Source organism: Lontra canadensis, unplaced genomic scaffold (genome assembly GCF_010015895.1).
Source record: "Lontra canadensis isolate GAN:19392208 unplaced genomic scaffold, GSC_riverotter_1.0 scaffold9, whole genome shotgun sequence".
Taxonomy (NCBI): Eukaryota; Metazoa; Chordata; class Mammalia; order Carnivora; family Mustelidae; genus Lontra; species Lontra canadensis.
Window position 1 is genome coordinate 39,430,743 of NW_022631003.1, and position 21,662 is coordinate 39,452,404.

The 21,662-nt window shown below is 34.3% G+C and overlaps 1 protein-coding gene across 1 annotated transcript in view; it reads right to left on the minus strand.

The window, feature by feature from the left end:
• The window catches only part of ABCD2 (ATP binding cassette subfamily D member 2), a 69,278-nt gene that overhangs the window by 23,747 nt on the left and 23,869 nt on the right, over window positions 1-21,662 (minus strand). The window contains exon 7 of the mRNA XM_032855358.1: window positions 18,551-18,696. Within this exon, the coding sequence (XP_032711249.1) occupies window positions 18,551-18,696 (146 nt within the window). The remainder of the gene's footprint in view (window positions 1-18,550; window positions 18,697-21,662) is intronic.

Below are 21,662 nucleotides of genomic sequence, written 5' to 3' on the forward strand. Positions count from 1 at the left end.
AAAAGTAAAGGCCTGCCAATACCTTGATTTTGAACTCCTGACTTCCAGAACTATGAGAGAATACATTCCTATTGTTTTAAACTACCAAGTTTTTGGTTACCCAGTGAATTTTGGAAACACGTAGTATTCTTGCACCAAAAAAAAAAAAAAAAAAAAGGCGTAACCTGAATCATAGCATCAGGAAACTACCAGACAAATCTAACTTAAAGAACTTTCTTAAAATAACAACAGTTCTGCACTCTATGTATATCAATGTCATAAAAAATAAAAATAACATAAGAGAAGAGAAAATAAAAATAAAAATAAGAGAAGCTGAGGAGGTAATATTAAAAGAAACGAGAGCAACATGACAACTAAAATGCAAATGAATTGAGAAAAAGAAGTTATTATAAAGGATAGTATTATGACAATTGGCAATATTTAGATATAGAAAGTGATGGGGCACTTGGGTGGCTAGTGGGTTGAGTGTCCGACACTAGGTTTTGACTCAGGTCATGATCTCACGGGTCGCGGGATCAAGTCCCAAGTGGGGCTCTGTGCTCTGTGGGTAGTCTCCTTCAGGATACTGTCCCTCCTCCCCCCTCTCCCACCTCTCCGCATGTATTCTTTCTCCCTCTTTCTAAAATAAATAAATCTTAAAAAATACATTTATTAAAAAATATGGAGAATTGTTGGGGGTCATTGACAGGACATGACTGCCATTTGACCGTGAGCTGGACTGGGACAACTGGAGGCTCCTCACCCCCTCACATGTGCTTGGAGTGTATACTCTCACCACCATTCCCATTACTGGAAACTGTTTCCAAGGAAGCAGCCTTGAAAGAACATTGTGTTGTTGGAACCATCTGGATGCTAGATGTGACTGAACCCAGTCAAGGCCTCTCTACAAATTTAAGATTCTGGTGGGCAAGTGCAGAGATCCATTTACCTTGTAGCCAACCATGACAAGCCTTATGTTAATGCCTCTGCTTCTCAAACCTGCCACCTATCAATGTGGAGTAGTCTCTTCCATCTTCTTTCACTCCCCGTGTACAAGGGCCAGTTTGTGAACCAGCAAAAATATGTTTAGGTAAAAATATTAAAACAGTGTTAATTTTCATGAATTTGACTATTATATTATGGTTATGGTAGAGAATATCTTTGCTCTATGGAAATATATCCAAGAGTAGTTAGGGATGAAGATTTATGATTGCTGCAATTTACTTTAGAAGAGGGGGTGGGAGAAAGAGAAAGTAAGTTGAAGGTTTTAAATATAAATGTTTTTGTAGATCAATTGTCTACCTATTTTCCCATAATATGAAAATGATTCAGTTGAAGGACAGATAACATAAGATTATTTTACGACAGGCTTAACTAACATTTGAAAATAAAAAATTTATATTTTAATGATGCATATATGCACTCATATAAAGATTTTCAATGGGATCTTTACAAACATGGGAATCCCTGGTCATATTTTAAAAATTAAGATATAGGAGTGCCTGGTGGCTCAGAGGCTAAATATCCAACTCTTCATTTCAGCTGGGATCATGATCTCAGGGTCATAGGATCAAGCTCCAAGTCAGGCTCTGTGCTCAGCAGGGAGCTGCTTGAGATTCTCTCTCTTCCTCTGTCCCTCCTCTGCTCAGGGGCTCTCTCTCTCTCTCTCTCTCAAATAAATGAATCTATTTAAAAAATTGAGATATAATTCCCATATCATAAAATCCACCCTTTTAAAGTACACAATTCAGTAATGTTTAGTATATTCACAGGCTCATGTAACCATCACCACTATCTGATTCCAGAATATTTTCTTCACACCGAAAAGAAACTCTTTATCTAATCGGAAACTCTTTATCTATCTAATAGCTGACAGTCCATTCTTCTATTCTCCCAATCCCTGGCAACCACTAATCTACATTCTGTCTCCATGGATTTGCCTATTCTGGACATTTTGTATACACAAAATCATATAATATGTGGTCTTTTGTGACAGCCTTCTTTCTGTGAGCAAAATGCTTTCAGGTTCATTAACGTTGTAGCATGTAACTGTATTTCATTGCTTTTTATGGCTGAATAATATTCAACTGTATGAATATGCCACATTTTGTTAATCCATTCATCTGTTGCTGGATATTCCAGTGGTTTTCACTATTTGGCTGTTATAAACAGTGGGCATACACCTAACAGGGGAATTGCTGAACCATATAACTCTGTTTACTTTTTGAGGAACTGCCCAACTGTTTTCTGAAATAACAATATCATTTCTGGTCACATTTCTTCTGCCATATCCCTATATCTTCCTCTCCTGCCTTTTTCTTTACCTATCCCCCTTGAGGCTAACCATATTAAAAAAAAATAGAATTAGGACACACAGTTATTTTGTTTATATTATATTAAACATTCATATAATGTGACAATATCTTAGATTTTTATCTGGTAATAATAATAGTAGCATAAAATAGAAATTGGTTATCAGAGCCAATGAGTAGTTTTTCAACTGGTACTCTGAGACTACTTAAAGAAGAAATACAAGGAAACCATAGTGGGCAGTACTTCTGCTAACTTCCAAAGTGACACCAGCTCCAATTTAATGTAAATTAGAAGCACAGATATATCCTATACCTTAGTGTAAATTCCAGATATAATTCGATCTACCGAACAGCCATGACACAATATAAAATGGAGATAAAATAAAATGGAGACTATATCTGAACATTCATTTCAGAAATGTTTCTACAGGATTCTACCATAAGACTTGATTAACTGGCAATATTTGATGAAATCATATTTTATATCTATATTCCAAGGAAGACAGTAAAGAGTTGTGGTTGTGATAATATGCTTTGGAGAGATGGTTCTGGGCTGCAATTCCAATTTCACTATTTACTAGCCATGTGACCCAAATTTTGAACTAGAGCTACCTCATTTGGAAAGTAACTTACTTTATTCCATTTGTTATGAAAACTAAACAAAGCAGTGGGTTTTTATAAAGCATAAATGAAGCACTGTAGTCAGAGTACTTAGTAAGCATAGGTACACAGTAGGCACCCAATAAATTTTCAAAGAAACAACAGTTTCTACTTAGGCTTAAGATTGCTACTTACGTGAAAAGGCAACATCTTTTTTTTTTTTTTAAGATTTTATTTACTTATTTGACAGAGAGAGAGAGAGAGAGAGATCACAAGTAGGCAGAGAGGCAGGCAGAGAGAGAGGGGGAAGCAGGTTCCCTACTGAGCAGAGAGCATGACGTGGGGTTCGATCCCAGGAGCCCGAGATGATCCAAGCCGAAGGCAGAAGCTTAACCCACTGAGCCACCCAGGTGCCCAGAAAAGGCAACATCTTAAAAAAGAACAGATGCAAAAGAATTTCTATTTAACCAGCTAAGAGATGTGTGCTTTTATACCACATAGTAAATTTTTATTATTTCACAAGATTAATAAATAATAAGTACCTAATTATGTAAATTTTAGTGATTATATTCTGTTAAGCACTCAAGAAAGCATCTCAGGTTTACCTAGAAGTACTTTTTTCAGTAACTCCAGCACCATTTAGTTCACTGGAGTAATTTATAGGGTCTGAAAGATCAGTGCACATAAGACTGCCATAGGCTTTCTTTGTAAGAACTTGGAAGAGCAAAACTTCAAAACTTCTTTAAAAGGCTAATTTAGGAGGCGCCTGGGTGCCTCAGTGGGTTAAAGCCTTTGCCTTTGGCTCAGGTCGTGATCCCAGCGTCCTGGGATTGAGCCCCGCATCGGGCTCTCTGCTCAGCAGGGAACCTGCTTTCCCTTCCCCTCTCTCTGCCTACTTGTGATCTCTGTCAAATAAATAAATAAAATCTTAAAAAAAAAAAAAATAAAATAAAATAAATAAAAGGCTAATTTATGTTATTTGTGATTTCTTTATGATTTTTGAAATCTGTCAATTCTCTGATGAATAGATAAGGAAACTTATTTCTTAAGAGCTCTTTTTTTTAAAGATATTCTTTTTTTTTTTTTTTTTAAGATTTTATCTATTTATTTGACAGAGAGAGAGCACAAGCAGGGAGAGCAGAGGCGGAGAGAGAGGGAGAAGCAGGCTCCCTGCTGAGCAAGGAGCCTGATGCGGGGCTCCATCCCAGAGCCCTGGAGTCAGGACCTGAGCTGAAGGCAGACACCTAGTGACTGAGCCACCTGGGTGGCTTAAGCTCCATAAGGGCTCTTAAGACAAAATAAAATAGTTACGTTTTTGCAATGCTAGAGTTTTTACTGAGTTTATAGGTCTCATGACATTTTGAATATGCACTCTTGAAATAAGAGTCTAAACAAAACAAAAAAACATGGCGTTTAGCCATCAAGTTTTAAAAATTCAATCAGCATGAAATTTAAATAAAATGCCAAACCCTAAACATTTTATGATGCAAAAATGAAGAACTGCAAATGTGTCCACATAACTTAATATTTGAGCTATTGTTACTCAAAATGATAGAATAGAACATGAAAATTGCTACTTTGAAAATTTATGTGAAGGGAATGCAAATGAAATATTTATAAAATTATAAATTTATAAGGATTCAACAAATGCTGCTTTATTAGAGTCCCTTTTTCTTTCAATTGTTTTACCATCATGTAAAATGATAAAAATAACACATTCTATATGTGTTTAATGTGGTACATAGCAACTAAGGGTACTTTATTTAAGAGGGGGAGGGGCAGTGGGAGAGGGGTAAAGAGAGAATTTTAAGCAGGCTCCACACTCAGCACCAAGCCCAGTGTGGGCCTCCTCACAACCCTGAGATTATGACCTGACCTGAATACAAGAATCAGTCATTTAACCAACTGAGTCACCCAGGCACCCCCAACTAAGGATACTTTGATAGATTTTATTAATATAATCATTTCAAAATATTATAAAATTGTGGTTACCACAAATTCTTTTGAAAAGCTATGTCAAAAAAATTGGGATAATGTTGAATCTATTTGAAAGCACAGGAAACAGAGGACCCTATATCCAATATTTATATAATTAGTTTGCCTGTGATCTTTTCTGCTCAAAGGCCTAGAATTTTACAGTTTAAGCTAGCTCAAGTTCCTCTAGTCTTACTAAAGTTATACATAATGGATAAGCACTTAAAGAACCCTTTACTAACCGTTCCTTTCTAAATATATAGAACTATTCAGATTATCTTCTAAATATTTTAGGTAGATCAGTTACCATGTCAGAATTTTGTTAGCTTACTTGCTCTGGCCCATCAGAGAGGGAATCATGCAACATACCTACTACAAGCAACAAAAGAAACAGATTGCTTATAATTAGCAGCTATCAGAAAATAAACACTAATTTTAATTTACTTCTCTAAGCAAAACCCAGAATCACCTCAATTTGTTGTGGAAAAGATACCCGAATAAACTCCTAGGTATCACATTACAATTTAAATAATTATTTTTATTTGAACAATTACCATAATTGTTTTTCTTTGTAATCTGAGATTACTTCAAGTGTGCCTACATATCAAGCTGTTAATTATAGGGGTGCCTGGGTAGCTCAGTGGGTTAAACTTCTGTTTTCGGCTCAGGTCATGATCTCTGGGTCCTGGGATCAAGCCCTGCATAGGGCTCTCTGCTCAGCTGGGAGCCTGCTTCCTCCTCTCTCTCTGCCTGCCTCTCTGCCTACTTGTGATCTCTCTGTCTCTCTATCAAATAAATAAATAAATAATATTTTTAAAAAACCTATTAATTATAAGTAAAATGAAAGTTATTTCAGATTATATCCATTCTCAGTGATTATGGCTTTTTATTTTATATTATGAATGTCGCAGGGTACTTCTATAATTTATATTCTACTCCCTACTTTTCTGTGTTAACATTTAAAAATCTGACAATTTGGGGTGCCTGGGTGGCTCAGTGGGTTAAAGCCACTGCCTTTGGCTCAGGTCATGATCCCAGGGTTCTGGGATTGAGCTCCCGCATTGGGCTCTCTGCTCAGCAGGGAGCCTGCTTCCCCCCTCCCCTGCCTCTCTGCCTACTTGTGATCTCTGTCTGTCAAATAAATACACAAAATTAAAAAAAAAAAAAATAGAAAAAATCTGAAAATTTATGATTGTTTTAGTAAAATGTGTTAGCAACTACTAGGGTTTATATTCATATATTTTTATATTGTTCTGTATTTTTCTCTTTAATAGAGTTAAAAGTAGAAAAAAAGACAAAGTATTGAGAAATGTTGGCTGTCTTTTGTGCTTGTTGTCTTTGGAATGATCACCCAAAATGCTAAATGCTTCATTGTCATCTGGAATTTAATTGTCAACAATGTTGACAAAAATTTCACAGCAAAACTAACTATATTTAAGCATGAGATGTGTTAAGTTTAAGGTACAGCTAAGTACTGCTGTGTTACCATAGTGATAAGAGGTTGACAATCAGAAAGCCATAAAATCTAGCTATTAATAATTCAAATAAATGTACACAATGGGACCAATCATGTCATCAGATCCTTTCATGAATAACAAGAATTAAATCTGAATTTTCAATGCATTAGTCATTCCTAATATTCTTAAAAAAATATGTGGCAAAAAAGAAGTACTCAACTGAAAAGAGATATTACTATTACTGCAATCTTATTTTTAGGGTCTAGATTTCTAGGTGCCAAAACAGAGATGTGCAGAGCCTCTGAAGAGCAGGGACTATATTTATTTTCAAGTAATAAGAATAATGTTAGTGGAAAAATCAAAGTATTGTTAACCTGATAAAAATGCAAACCTCTTAAAAATCAACTTTTGTTAAAAGTATTTATCATTAGATTACTATATGAAATTTCTGTTATTTGACTTTTTGATCTATGAAAATTCTAATTCCATATGATTCAACTTAATAACTGACCATTAAATAAGGAAACTTCAGATGCAAAGGAAGACTTTTCACCATTACTATTTTTATAAAAGAATAGAAGTTATTTTTATATATAAATAGAAGACTTAAATATGAAAAAAATGCATCCTAAACATTTTTTTCCAAGTAACAGGAAACTAAAGGAAATTATTTACATTTATAGATTGCTTTAAGAGAGTTTTTTTTTTTTTTTAAAATGAATGTGCCCTTTACTACACAGGAGATACCAAAATGTATAATTTACAATTCTGTCAGCCAATTCCTTGAAGATACTTATGCAGTTCACTTGCTTTGAGTCTAATAATCAGAAAGCAAAGGAATAGAAGTAATTTAGTTACAGCATATTACTTAGCCTTCCTCATGGCTAAAATAATTCCTTTTACAAAGGACACATTAGGGGCGCCTGCGTGGCTCAGTGGGTTAAAGCCTCTACCTTCAGCTCAGGTCATGATCCCAGGGTCCTGGGATTGAGCCCCACATCGGGCTCTCTGCTCAGCCGGAAGCCTGCTTCCACCTCTCTCTCTCTCTCTGCCTGCCTCTCTGTCTGTCAAATAAATAAATAAAAATCTTAAACAAAGGACATGTTAATTGACAAATATTTATCCCCATCATAAAGAGGATTAGATAACATATCTAGTGTAAGAAACAAAATAGTTTGCTTCCTAATTAGTATATGGGGCCAGACTGATTTGGCAGTAGAAACCAAATCTGTGGAGATGTTCATTCATTCACTTGTTCAATCATTCACTGTCTGTTCATTGGATTGTTGTAATATGACATTCTAGAGATTCTATAGATGCAGTAGTATACTACCCGTGTGGTATAGATATGCAGATGCCCTTTCTAGTTTATATTCTATGAAAATTTGTGCAACAGTGAGTCAACATAGGCAAATTCTGTTCTAATAACAAATCACACTCCCTAAGATTTGTCTAATGTGGGGGCAGCAAGACTAGTGTATGTGTAACTGACTGCGTATGGGGCTCCATGGCCTGAATTAAGCCATATCACATTCTTTATTCCAGCGGCCCTTTCAGACCAACATTCCACTCGGGCAATGGCCCCAGGGAAGCCTGCATCTTACTTAAATAAACACACTCTTTGTCCTTCAGAGGCTCTCCGTATTGGTGTTTTTGCACCTAGAGTTCCATTAAGAATCAAAAACTAGAGACTAAGAGGAAAACCGTAATCAAGATATTTAAACTAGCATTCCCCCATAGGCTTACTTAGATTGTTTTCCAGGCCACATCATCATTTTCTAATCTGAGATCTGAGACTAAGGAAAAAAAAAAGAGAAGAGAGGAGAAGAGAAGAGAAGAGAAGAAAAGAAAAAAAGAAAGAAAATAAAAGAAAGAAAGGAAGAGCAAAGCAAGGATCTCACTAACAATACTTTGTTGATTATGAGGGCACCCTTTCAAGTTGCCTCTCAGGAGGCAAACTAGGGTGTTCTAATCTCAGTCCTGATCTCATGTGCTCCTGGTTCTTTAACAGTCATTATTTGGTTTTATATGTGTGGGTGTAACAACACTCTTCAATAATAGTTCTACCCCTCCAAATAGGAAATCCTGGATTTGGAAGGTATTTATATAGAAACAATTCAAAAGGATGTTCAAACTTTTAAGTATCTACAAAACTCATTTGACACACGTACATTCTAGCCTGCAATGCAGTTGTGTCAATGTCTGGTGTTATTGATGTTATGTGTTTTTTTCATTCTAATGTACTTCTTGAACCAAAAGTCTTTATTCTGTTGCAAGACAGACTCTTCTTTTGACAACATAGAGGTTAACTGATGATTTTTTAATGTCATAATGCATTATGAAAACTAAAATTTATATCTCTGCAGGAAGTCTGATTTTATTTTTTAATTTTCCTTAAAGATTTTACTTATTTATTTGAGAGAGAGTAAGCAAGAGCGAGAGGACAGGCTGAAGGGGAGAGGCAGAGGGAGAACCAGACTCCCCTCTGAGCAGGGAGTCCAACACGGGGCTCAACTCCAGGACTCTGGGATCATGATCTGAGCTAAAGGCAGACGCTTAACTGACTGAGCCACCCAGGTACACCAGAAGCCTGATTTTAAATTAAGGAAATACTTTTACAGATTATATAAAATTTTATAGACAAGTGGGTTTTGGAAGATTAGAAGGAATAGTGAACATATTCTAATTTGAAAGTGATTTGAACTTAGTTTAAAGGAATTTCAGTGTTACACAAGAATATCTCTCTTCACGTTAGCATAAATGAATGATAGCCAGTACCTATGCTAAATTTTATTTATTTTTAAAGATTTTATTTATTTGATAGAGACAGGAAGAGAGAGAGAGTACAATTAGGGAAGGAGAGGTAGAGAGAGAGGAAGAAGGAGAAGACCACCACTGATTGAGCCCCAGCTTAGAGCTCAATCTCAGGACCCTGGATCATGACCTGAGCCAAAAGCAGACGCTTTATTGACTGAGTCACCCAGGTCCACCTGTTACGTTAAAATTGTCTCAGATTTTCCTCCACCCCCCAGCATTATAAATGACCTCTGCTTCCAAACAATAGCTTGATACTAGTACAGATTTAGCATACCAAGCAAACAACCTTAGCTGGTGATATTTGCAAGGGAGTAGTAATTTTTTGGAGAAATGTGCCCTGCTGCCAACAACCACCAAGACAAAATAACTTCAGAGTCAGATTTGCCTAAGTTCATATGTTAGCTCCACTCAGCTGGATGACTTCAACCTAAGTTTTCTCATCTAAAGATATGGACACTAACACCAACTTTATGAGTTTTCATACAGAAAAATTAGAAACATATGTGTAGAATAGTTGAGTAATACACAATAATTGCTTGTCACCTTGTAAAATAACAAAACAAAACAAAAACAAAGTAATAAGACCAGAGATGTTTAGCTCTTGCTAAAGATGCTCCAGGATCCATCAATTATTTTAAGAGGTCATATGATTCCCAAGATAAAAATCAATATTAATTCACTTTATGTTAAAAATACATAGGCTGATCAACTATACTTCAATTAAAAAAATGCACAGGCTGTATCATTACACGCATGAATAGAAATGCCAACAAAGGGAGCATGGATTAAATGCTGGCACCGCTATAAGCTGAGGTTTCATATCATAAGCTCTTCTGACTAAGAAAAACAATTGACGAATACAGAAATTTTTGCAAATTGAATGCAAACTATACAAGAATCATAGTTTTTTCTCCAATGCTGGAGAGGCTTTAATTACTATGATTGTCTGAGAAAACATTTAAGGTCAAACAGTGGTTTGTTTTTTTCTTTTCAATCACAGGTAGATGTTTTTATTTTATTTTTTATTTTATTTTATTTTATTTTAAGATTTTATTTATTTATTTGACAGACAGAGAGGCAGGCAGAGAGAGAGAGGGGGAAGCAGACTCCCCGCTGAGCAGAGAGCCCGATGTGGGGCTCGATCCCAGAACCCTGGGATCATGATCTGAGCCGAAGGCAGAGGCTTTAACCTACTGAGCCACCCAGGCGCCCCACAGGTAGATGTTTTTAATACAATTATTTTATTAATCTGAAAATAAGAAGCAGTGAATGTAGAGGGTTTAGATCCAGAGATTTGATGAATTCTAGCCCTGGCTCTGAAATGCTATGTAACTCAAAGTATTAAAGTCTCTGGTCTCTTTGAACTCCAGTTTAATTATTTAAAACATTCTATTTAACATGGTTTATTCAGAGCATGATCAATATATACTGTTGCTACACTAAAAGATAGAAGTAGCCTTATCTATATTTAATTTTCTTTATAGTCTAATTAGTTGTGCTATATCATTCCTGCATACAATCAAATTTAGGATTTTCATGTTTCATTTAATTTAAAAATGTAGTTCATAACTACTTTATTTATTACACATTTAGTCTAGAAGATTAAACTGCATGGTACTTGAACATACCTCCTGTGAATGAAGTGGTAAGCAAATACTGAGCTGATAAATGTTATTTATAATTTCAGAATATCTTCTGGAAAAAAAGAATGAGAAGCAATGAGTGTAATAGAAGTTATTGTCATTTTTTGATATGTTTCTTGAGGAGCATTAATAGACTAAAATTTAACATATTAGGTTATCTATATATGATATAAATATAATAATATATATTTGAATATAAGAAAAATGTTTCATTTACTTATAGAGAGGAGATAAGTTCTTCAGGTGGAAACTGGACAAATAGCAGACCCACAAAGCAACAGAGAACTTAAAAAAGTTTTTTCTTTTTTTTTTAAGTTATAAAATTTTTAAAAGTTTTAAAAACTTTAAAAAGTAATTCAGAGAACTTCAACATGAAAAGCTTTAGCAATGTTTAAGGACCTAGCTAATGGGCACTATTATTTCCAGTATGTACCAATGACATAATATTCATGGAGTTGAATTAGTAAATATTTGCTTTTCTGAAATTGGTGTATTAGAGGGAGGGTGAATAGGAAAACCTTGCTTAGAAGCATCCAAAAGCAAGAACAAAAATTGCGTGCCTACTTGAATCTGAAGCATTTCTGATCTATTTAGTCACTAGAGAAACATCCAAATCATGACAGCTATTAAAATCCTAACTAACTTTCAAAACCCAAATCAAAAGACACAGTGTTATATTTTGATTTTTCTCATTTTGAACATCTAAAGAAATTCTTGCCTTTCTTGAGCCACTTACTCTAACTTGTATTGAAGTTGGTTGCTTATTTTTTTTCCTAATCAAATTTAACATAAGCTCCACATTGAAAGTTACTGTGTCTTCCTCATTGTCTATCCTCCATAGCATCTAATAGCAGGGCTTTTTTTTTTTTTTTTAAGATTTTTTTTATTTATTTGACACAGAGAGATCACAAGTAGGCAGAGAGGCAGGCAGAGAGAGAGAGGAGGAAGCAGGCTCCCCACCAAGGAGAGAGCCTGATGCAGGGCTCGATCCCAGGACCCTGGGATCACGACCTGAGCCGAAAGCAGAGGCTTAACTGACTGAGCCATCCAGGTGCCCCATAGCAGGGCTTTAATAAATACTTAAAATTTTAAAAAAAGAGTAGAGTTTTAACAAAGAATAAAGTACATTAATGTTCCCAAGATATGAAGTACGATATCCTAGCCATTTCATCCCTTTTTCCTTGTTTTTATTTTTTTTTAAATGTTTAGTTAAATCTAATTCGACCCTTATAATACAATCCTCTCACTTTCCTAACCTTTTACTTCTTAAATTCCAAAGTCAAGGATGGTCAGAAATTTGCACAAGTTACCTTTTCATACAAAATTATGGGAAGTCTGAATCTATTTCAGATCTGTTGAAGGTAAATATTAAGGCATAGGGACTGAGTAGTAAGAAGATCATGGTTAAATTTTCATTCCCAAGATATTTCTACCAAGGTAGGGTAGTGAGAGCAAGAGCTCTGGGAACAGAATTACACAGTGGGTTGGTGCCCAACTGGAGACTGTTGCTGAGGAGAGATATGTACACAAATGATCCTCAGAATGATTAAAACAACAACAACAACAACAACAACAACACAGTAATATAAAGGAACACAAGATTTTGCTACCTTTTGTCAATAAACAACTATTTCTTGTCTTTCTTTTCTTCCTCCCTTCCCTCCCGTACTTCCCTCTTTGTTCCTCCCCACTTTCTCCTTTCCTCTCCTCACTCTCTTTGTCCTCAACCCCCATCAGGATGTTTCAATTGCCTATTGTGGTGAATGTTAGCATATAATAATGTTTTGTTAGCAGGTGAACTAAACAAATAAAGGACTGAGTTTTGAGGCTTTAATGGTTGAAGATAGAGACATTCTACTGAGTTACTACATGACTAATGGATCATAAATTAGTGGATTAGTGAATCCAAAAGCAGGAAATCACAATCTACTCTTAGGTGGTTGGGAAAACAGGAAAAACTGCATCAAGAATTGACAAAAGATATTAAGGATCTGTATCCAACTGGAAAACTTTTCCTGAGGGTTAAGATGGCTAATAGTAGGAACAACAAGTTTTAGTCATCAGTTTGAAGAGTACGGTACAGTCATATTGCTGAGGAAATTCGGTCTTGAACAAATTGCCCAAATATTTTTTTTAAAGTCACACCTAAGCAACACTAAGCATTTTACCATGTATTATTCCATAGATTTAGAGCAGTTAAATCTACATTAGAGATGAAATTTTTCTTTGCTAAAACTTATTAAATGTTCTAATAGTTATCATATCCAATTATTAATGAAATAGGCTAACAGGAAACTGTTTTGAAACTAGTTTATCTAGCACAACTTTTTATTTGTATCCTTGAACTAAGGCCCAGATTTTTGCTTATCTGGTTCTCATTATTAACATTGTTAAAGTATTAGAAGACATTAAGTGGGATAATACTGAGGACATTTCACAATTTCTTAGGAATTCAGGTTTTCCAGCTTGCAAAATGAGCCATAGCTACATTCTCTGAAGATATGGTTTAAAATATAAGTGTCCTAATTTGCTTAATTTCAACTTTTTTCCCTCAGTGGTTCTTTTTTCTTTTGTATACAAATGACATTACTGGAAACCCACTTAAACAAAATCTACTCCTTTTTTCCTCATGAAGATAACAACTAATGTACATTTGATCACTGCATGGAGATCCATCCTCTATCAAGAAGTCTTTCAGTTACAAAAAGTGAAAACAGGGAGATTATTATAAAGTCTGTTTATAACTTATGAAGTTATACTTATTATATTATATACTTATTCTGTAGGTACATAAGACTCAATTCTGTATTCACTTTACAGTTTTTTTTTTCCTACCAAACTAGTACTTAACCATTCTATATTACTACAAATCAATGCAGTAAACCATTAGATAATAATAGTCATTAATGAGAATATTCAAAGAAGTGTTTAAGAATGCCTACTGACAAATATTTTGAAGGAGGTTGTAGCAGCTTTCTTTGAAATCATAAACACTTATAAGATTATTTTCAAGCTTTCTTGAAGAAAACAGCATTTAGAATATAAGAAATATACATTTAGACTCTCTTGGTTTATATATACATTTAAATATATTTTACGCTTTTTTGAAAGATAAGTTTTATTAAATTTTAAACATAAGTACAAATCTTCATGTTTCTAGAAGCTACATAAGATAAAATTACTTTTAACAGTAATTATTTTAAAATACTTTAACCTTAAAAAATAGAGTTTTCATTCTCATTTCTCCCTAAGTTGCAGTTGACCTTTTGCTTAGGCAACAGTAAATTTCATAATGAAGAAAAAGTTCCCAGTGATTTATGTTTGTTGCAAAATAACACAGGTCTCTCTGAGGGCAAATATTGGAATTTATGTACTTCGTTTTTTTTCCCCTACTTTTTCAAAATTTGGTAAAATACACATAAAATTTGTAAAAACTTTTGTAAAAAAATTTGTAAAAACTCCAAGCAGGAGTTCAAATCTTCTGGATCAAAGTCTACCATTTCTATGTCCATAGCTCAGTGGTATTTTTTTCTTGTTGGTTTTTTTTTTTCAGCTTTATTGAGATAAAATTAACATATAACATTGTGTAAGTTTAAGGTACACAAGTTGTTTCTACAAGGTATACAAGTAAGTTTAAGGTATATAAGTTGATTTCATATACTTATATATAGCAAAATGATTATCACTGAAGTGTTACCTGATGACTCTATCACCTCACATAATTACGATGACTTTATTGTGGTGAGAACATTTTAGATTTACTCTTTCAACAACCTCCAAGTATATTTTACTGCTAACGGTAACCACAATGCTGTGCATTAGATTATCAGAACTTACTCATCTTCTAACTAGAATTTTGTATTTCTGACCAGCATCATCCCATTTCCTCTACTTGCCAGCTCTTGGTAACCATCATTTGATTCTCTAAGTTTGGTTTTTTTAGAGTTCACATATAGGTGCTATCATATAGTATTTGTCGTTCTTTGTCAGAATTATTTCACTTAGTATAATGTATTATATAATTATTTCACTTAGTATAACTTAGTATAATTATTTTCACTTAGTATAATGTCCTCAAAGTCTTGTCACATGTTCTCTTAGCTGAAGAAGTTTCCATTGTACAAATATATGTGTGTGTGTACATACACACACACACACACACACACACACACACACACACACCTCTTTCCATTTGACTGTCACTGGACACTGAGGTTGTTTCCACATTTTGCCTACTGTAAACAATGCTGCAACGAGTATGAGAATACAAGGATCCCTTCAAGATCCTGTTTTCGTTTTCTTTAGACATATATAACCAGAAGTGATATTGCTGGATCAGATGATAGTTCTGTTTTTAATTTTTTTTTTTTAAGATTTTTTTTTTTTTTTTTTTTTTTTGACAGAGATCACAAGTAGGCAGAGAGGCAGGCAGAGAGAGAGGAGGAAGTAGGTTCCCCGCTGAGCAGAGAACCCGATGCGGGGCTCGATCCCAGGACCCTGGGATCATGACCTGAGCCGAAGGCAGAGGCTTTAACCCACTGAGCCACCCAGGTGCCCCCTGTTTTTAATTAAGGAGCTTTCTTATAGTTCTCCATAGTGGCTGAACCACCTAACATTCCCACCAATAGTGCACAAGGTCCCCTTTTCTTCACATCCTTCCCAACACTTGTTATCTCTTGTCTTTTTTTTTCCTAAAGAATTTATTTATTTGAGAGAGAGAGAAAGAGAGAGCATAAGAGGTGTGGAAGGGGCAGAGGGAGAAGCAGACTTTCCACTGACCAGGGAACCTGATCCCAGGCTTGACCCCGGGACCCATGATCATGAGCCCCACATTGGGCTTCCAGCTCAGTAGGGAGTCTGCTTCTCCCTTTCCCTCTGTCTGCTGCTCCCTCTGCTTGTGCTCTCTCTCTCTCTCTCTCTCTCTCTGTCAAATAAATAAAATAAAATCTTTATTAAAGAAAAAAAAAAAAAGAACTGCTATTATAGCATCCCATACATTTGGGTTTCCATTCTCATTTGTTTCAAGATTTTTAAAATTTCTCTTTTGATTTCTTCTTTGACCCATTGGTTCCTCAGGAGTATTCATTTAATTTTCACATATTTGTAAAATTTCCAGCTTTCCTCTTATTATTGATATCTAGTTTCATACCATTGTAATGGGAAAAGAAGTACTTGGTATGATTTCAATCTTCCTAAATTTGCTAAGATTTGTTTTGTGTTATATGATATTCCTAGAGAATGTTCCATGCATGCTTGAGAATATCTATTTGCTGCTGTTGGATAGAATGCCTATATATGTCTGTTAGGTCTGTTTGGTCTAAAGTATGGTTCAAGTTCAATGTTTCTTGTTAATTTTCCGTCTGGATGATCTATTTGTGGTTGAAAGTAGGGTCCTAAAGTCCCCAGGTATTAATGTATAGTTGTATAACTTTCTTCAGATTTGTTATTATTTGCTTAGTATATTTAGGTGCTCCACTTGTTGGGTGCATATATATTACAGCTATTATATCTTCTTGACAAATTGACCCCATTATCATATAATGACCTTCTTTGTCTCTTGTTAACATTTTTCACTTGAAGTCTATTTTGTCTGATAAAATCATAGCTATCCCTGCTCTCTTTTGGTTTCCATTTACATGGACTATCTTTTTCCATCCCTTCACTTTCAGGCTGTGTGTGTCCTTAAAGCTGAAGTAAGTCTCTTATAGGCAGTATAGAGTGGGTCTTGTTTTTTATCTTGCCAGCCACTCTATGCCTTTTGACTGGAGAATTTAATCCATTTACATTTAGAGTAAGTGTTAATAGTCAAGAATTTACTAATGCCAAACTAAGCCAGTTTTCTGACTTTTCTTTTTTTTTTTTTTCATTTTCTGTCCCCTTTCTCCCTTTCTTGCAGCCTTCCTTTGTGAATTGATGATTTCCATAGTAGTTCTCTCTCTGATAACTTTCTTTTTATCTATGAATCTACTATGGGTTTTTGCTTTGTGTTAAAAACCTAACTTCAATTGCATACGAACACTCTACCCTTTCACTCTCCTTCTTTTAAGTTTTTAACATCACAACTTATCTCTTTTTATATTGGAATTATACTACTTATAAATAGTTATTTTTATACTTTGTCCTTTATACTTATATTTAAGTGGTTGATACACTGTCATATTAGAATATTCTGAATTGACTATATATTTACCTTTAATGGCGTATCTGTCTATTTTCATGTTTTTTCATGTTACAAGTTACCTTCATTTCAATTCCAAGAACTCCTTTCAGCATGTCTTATAAGGCAGGTCTAGTGGCAATGGATTCCCTCAGCTTTTGTTTGTCTAGGAAAGACTTTATTTCTCCCTAATTTTTGAAGGATAATTTTACAGGATTATGCACTTTTCTATGCCTTGGAAATATCCTGTATTGCTCAGGTCACAGCTATGTTCAAGAATTGTATCTTTCATATTATATAGGAAATTTAAAAATAGCTAAAAATATAAAATTTATATATATGATTTTATTTAGATTAAGAGAATAGAATTCTACAACAGAATATTTTCCTCATGATTTTATACCTTATAATCTAAATTAAAAAATTAAAATCAGTCTACTTAACACATTAATGTCTGAAACTTAAGTGTTGGCTACATAATTTAATTGTCAGATTCAAAACGTTTCCCAAAAGTATACAGAGGAAGAGACAATGATTCTGGTATCATAAAATGTTATCTATTTTATGTTAAACATAAGAATTCATGACAATGCTCACATCCAACATTTTCTTAATGCCAGTGCAATTCATTCTCCCATACTTCAAGTTGCTTCTTACTACTAACATAAGTCTTACTTCAAAGCAAAGAACCTCACAAACCCTCGTGTTCCTAACTATAACATGTGGTCTAAAAATTAGACCAGGGGGCAGGATGGTACAAACACTTTTTGACAAAAGAAAAGGGGCAAGAGAGACATGTGATAGTACCTTACTTGATGTAACTTTTATATTTGTTCTGTCTCTGTACTTCCAGCCTAAGTGCTCTATTATGTTCCACAGAGTAGCCATCTAATACACGAGTGCTCTGTGATGTCCACCTAGCCCAGGGTGATGACAGATGGAAAAGATGAGCATGAGTGTGCCTCTTCCTCAAATTTCATTTTCTCTCACCCACAATAAATATTCCAAATCCTCAAATATAACTTTGTATTTAGATGTTTCTAAATTGTTACAAGGAAAGATGGCTAAAGACTTCAGAAGAAACAATATTCTTTTAAAATATTTCTATGCTTACTTTACACTCATTTGTAATTTTTTTAATTAAGGTAGTTTCAAATCATTAATTAATAATATAGCATAACTGTAATAAAGACTATTTTATGGAGGCTCTTCAGATACAAGCGAACAATATTAGAACATATGAATGTATACAGTTTGATGAAAAGACTGGTATACTATCCAAATACAGCTTTGTCTGTGAGAAGAGATAATCTGACATCTAAAGCAATCAAATCATTCCTTCAATTAGCCTGCTCTTCCTTGAGACTAACATCTATAGTCTTTGAGTGCTCCATATATCTAGATAGATGTGAAAATAAAAAGAAGTGGTTTTGTCCTGGAAACTCTCATAATCAAAGCAACAATGAAACTTTTTTGAATAACTGAATTTGATTTTCTTAATAGTTTCTCTCAGTGAAAACATGTTTAAAGATTATAAACTGAGGAGCTTAAGGAATCAAGATAATTCAAAAGCAAACTGAAATTTTCTCATGATATAAAATATGTACCTACCTTTGTGGAATATAGAACATATGTTGGGGAGGTGGCTTATAGAGGACTCCTTCATACACAGGCCAGAGCCCGCTTAAAATTCTGAAGAGAGAACTTTTCCCACAACCATTAGGACCAGTTATCAAAAGATGCATTCCTTCTTGTACCTGAAGTAAGAAATAAAATGATAAACTGCTATATTTAAAAATGATTTCATTTGGCAGCATTTAAAAGTGATTCATTTTTTAAAAACTTTCAAACACATGATAACCCAGGGTAGGCAAGGATAAAAAAAAAAAAAATCAGGATGGAGAATTTCCAGTTTTGCTCTCAAGCTAAAAGCATGATAAAATAATCCAACTCCAAAGGAAATGAATCTTCTTGGAATGAGCACTGCCTTTCTAAAATTTTAATTGAGGTCTTGTCATCAGATACTACACACATATGTAGAAACACAGCCACATGGGAAATAAGAAAGTATAAAATTTTAAATTAAAATACATTTAATTTTACTTTATTTATTTTAATATTTGGTTACATTTATATTGAATTCAAATACAACTCTGTTGTATTTGTCGGTTGGAGTTATTAGCTACAAAGCTATTCTAAGATCCAGCTGGGCAGCTTAATTTTATACTTCAGCAGTCTGAAATGTTACACAGTCACAAAAGCCCATAATCAGTCAGATGAAATGATTCTAATTCTGTTTTATTCACAGATGGAGAAAATACATTTACCAAACCAAGACAGAGGAAAGCAACAGGATTATAATTTAGTCTTATGTCTAGGAATGAATTTAAAACCTATATATATATGTATATACATATATATATATGTCAAAAGTCATTTATCCATTATCAACTGGATGGTTCTCTTTAGAATCTTCCATTTTATTTGTCATTTAACTTTAAACAGTTGAATTTCATCAGTTCCCATTCCACCCAATAGGTTCAGGAAGTTGTCTTAGTATGGTATTTGAAGAGTATTAGAAAGAACAAGGAAAAGGAACAGCATTTAAAAATTTGCTCTAAGAACAATGATAACATTTCTAAGAACAAATGATATTTTGTAATGATGATTAAAAAGTGAATACATCATCAAAGTATGAGGGACAGGGGGCATCTGGGTGACTCAGTTGTTAAGCATCTGCCTTTGGCTCATGTCATGGTCCCAGGGTCCTGGGATCAAGTCTCCATCGGGCTCCCTGCTCAGAGGGAAGCCTGCTCCTCCCTCTCCCACTCCCCCTGCTTGTGTTCTCTCTCTGGCTGTGTTTCTCTCTGTTAAATAAATAAGTAAAATCTTAAAAAAAAAAAAAAGTATGAGGGACAGAACTCTACAGTATGCTTGTAGATAAAGCTTTGTATAATATGGATATAAATATCTAAGTATTAATGATATAGAATATATCATACTGAAAATTCAAAGATGAAAAAACATTGTATTATTTGGATTATGCCAGTATAAGGAGTCCACTCCATGTCGGCACATTGTATATAACATAAGCTGAAAACTTTTTGTTGAAAGAAGGTGGTAGAAAGAGAGAGGAAGGGAAGGGAAAGAATAGGGTTGGGATAGGGTTAAGATAAAGGAACTAGGAATGTATATAATAAGTATATGTAAAGCAAAAATTGTTGAGATATATATATTCTGTCTAAATAATTAGACATTTCCTCTGTAAACATTGATTATTTACCATGTGCCAGACATTCTTCTAGGCACAAGGGATATAGCGCTACCCAAGGCAAAATCTCAGTTCTCATGGTTTACATTTCAATGGGAAAGATGGAAAAAAAGACATGAACAAAAAATTAGGTAGTGATAAATGCTATTATAATAACAAAAGAAGAAAGATGCATTTGGGAAAGATGGTGGCATTGTGGGGTTAGAGGCAGTGGCAGTAGTGAGCAGTGCTCCTTTTGAGTGAGTGGTCAGGAAAATCCTCTTGGAGGAGGAAATATTTCTCCAGAACCTGGGTGACAAGAGAAAACCAGTCAGAGCTAGAAGAGTATTTCAGACACTGGACACAGCTACCCCGAGGATGTAAGATGGGAGTAAGCTTGAGTCTAAACATTTTACTATAGGTATTTTTTCTCCCCAGTTGTAGCCAAACTGAAAAGCTATTTTGATAGAATAAAGTTCAAAGAAAATCCTGGGAAAAGCCCCAAAAGAATTAATCTTGTGACTTGCTGTGCTCTTTTACTAGAGAGAAGTTAGTTAAGGAAGTGTAATTTGTAGAAGCATCAATACTTCCCAAATGATTTTTTAAAAGATACATGCCATGGCAAAAGGCATATTCATAAGATATTTTAATAGCATCATTCTCAGGAATTCTCAGATATTTAACACATTTTGAGTCCTAATAGAAGCCTTTTCCATATTCAAATTATTTTACTGGCATAAATTTTCCCATGTTTAGTAAATAGCAAGTGTGAGGCAAAAATAATTCCCACATTCATTGAATTTTCTTATCCAAACAGTTTTTTAATTCCACAATGTCTACAAAAGGATGAGAACATTTTCCTCTAGAAACCTGTTTATTTGTCAATGCATACAGAGGAAACAGAACTTTCATTACATTTGGGACCTGACACTTTAAATAAGTGTCAGAAAAATACCAGTTATCATAAAGTGTACTATAGTAACGTGTATCTTTGTAGAAGTTCAAAATTCATGACATTTTTGTTAGATTATGCATTTTAAAATTCATTTTTTTTTATAAAAAATAAACGGAGCCCTGAGTTTTTTCACAGAAAGAGTGTGATATGTCCACAATAATGCAATTAGTAGGTGGCAGAATTTAAGACTTACTGTGTTTAATAAATGGAGCAATGAGAATTGATATTACGCCTAACCTGACAAATTCTATATAAAAAGTCAGAAATTATAAATTACAAACTATTAATAAGTAATTAAACCTTCCATGCATGGCTCTTCAAATGTTTTATTTCAAATCTACTTAAGATTATGGTACATCATTACACCTAATAGGTACTCATGACCAGATCCAAATAATTAAATCAGTCTGTAGTTCTATAAATGGAAAAATAAAGCCTAACCAAGTTGTAGTTAAAACACAATTTCTCGGGAGACTGGGTGGCTCAGTGGGTTAAGCCTCTGCCTTTGGCTCAGGTCA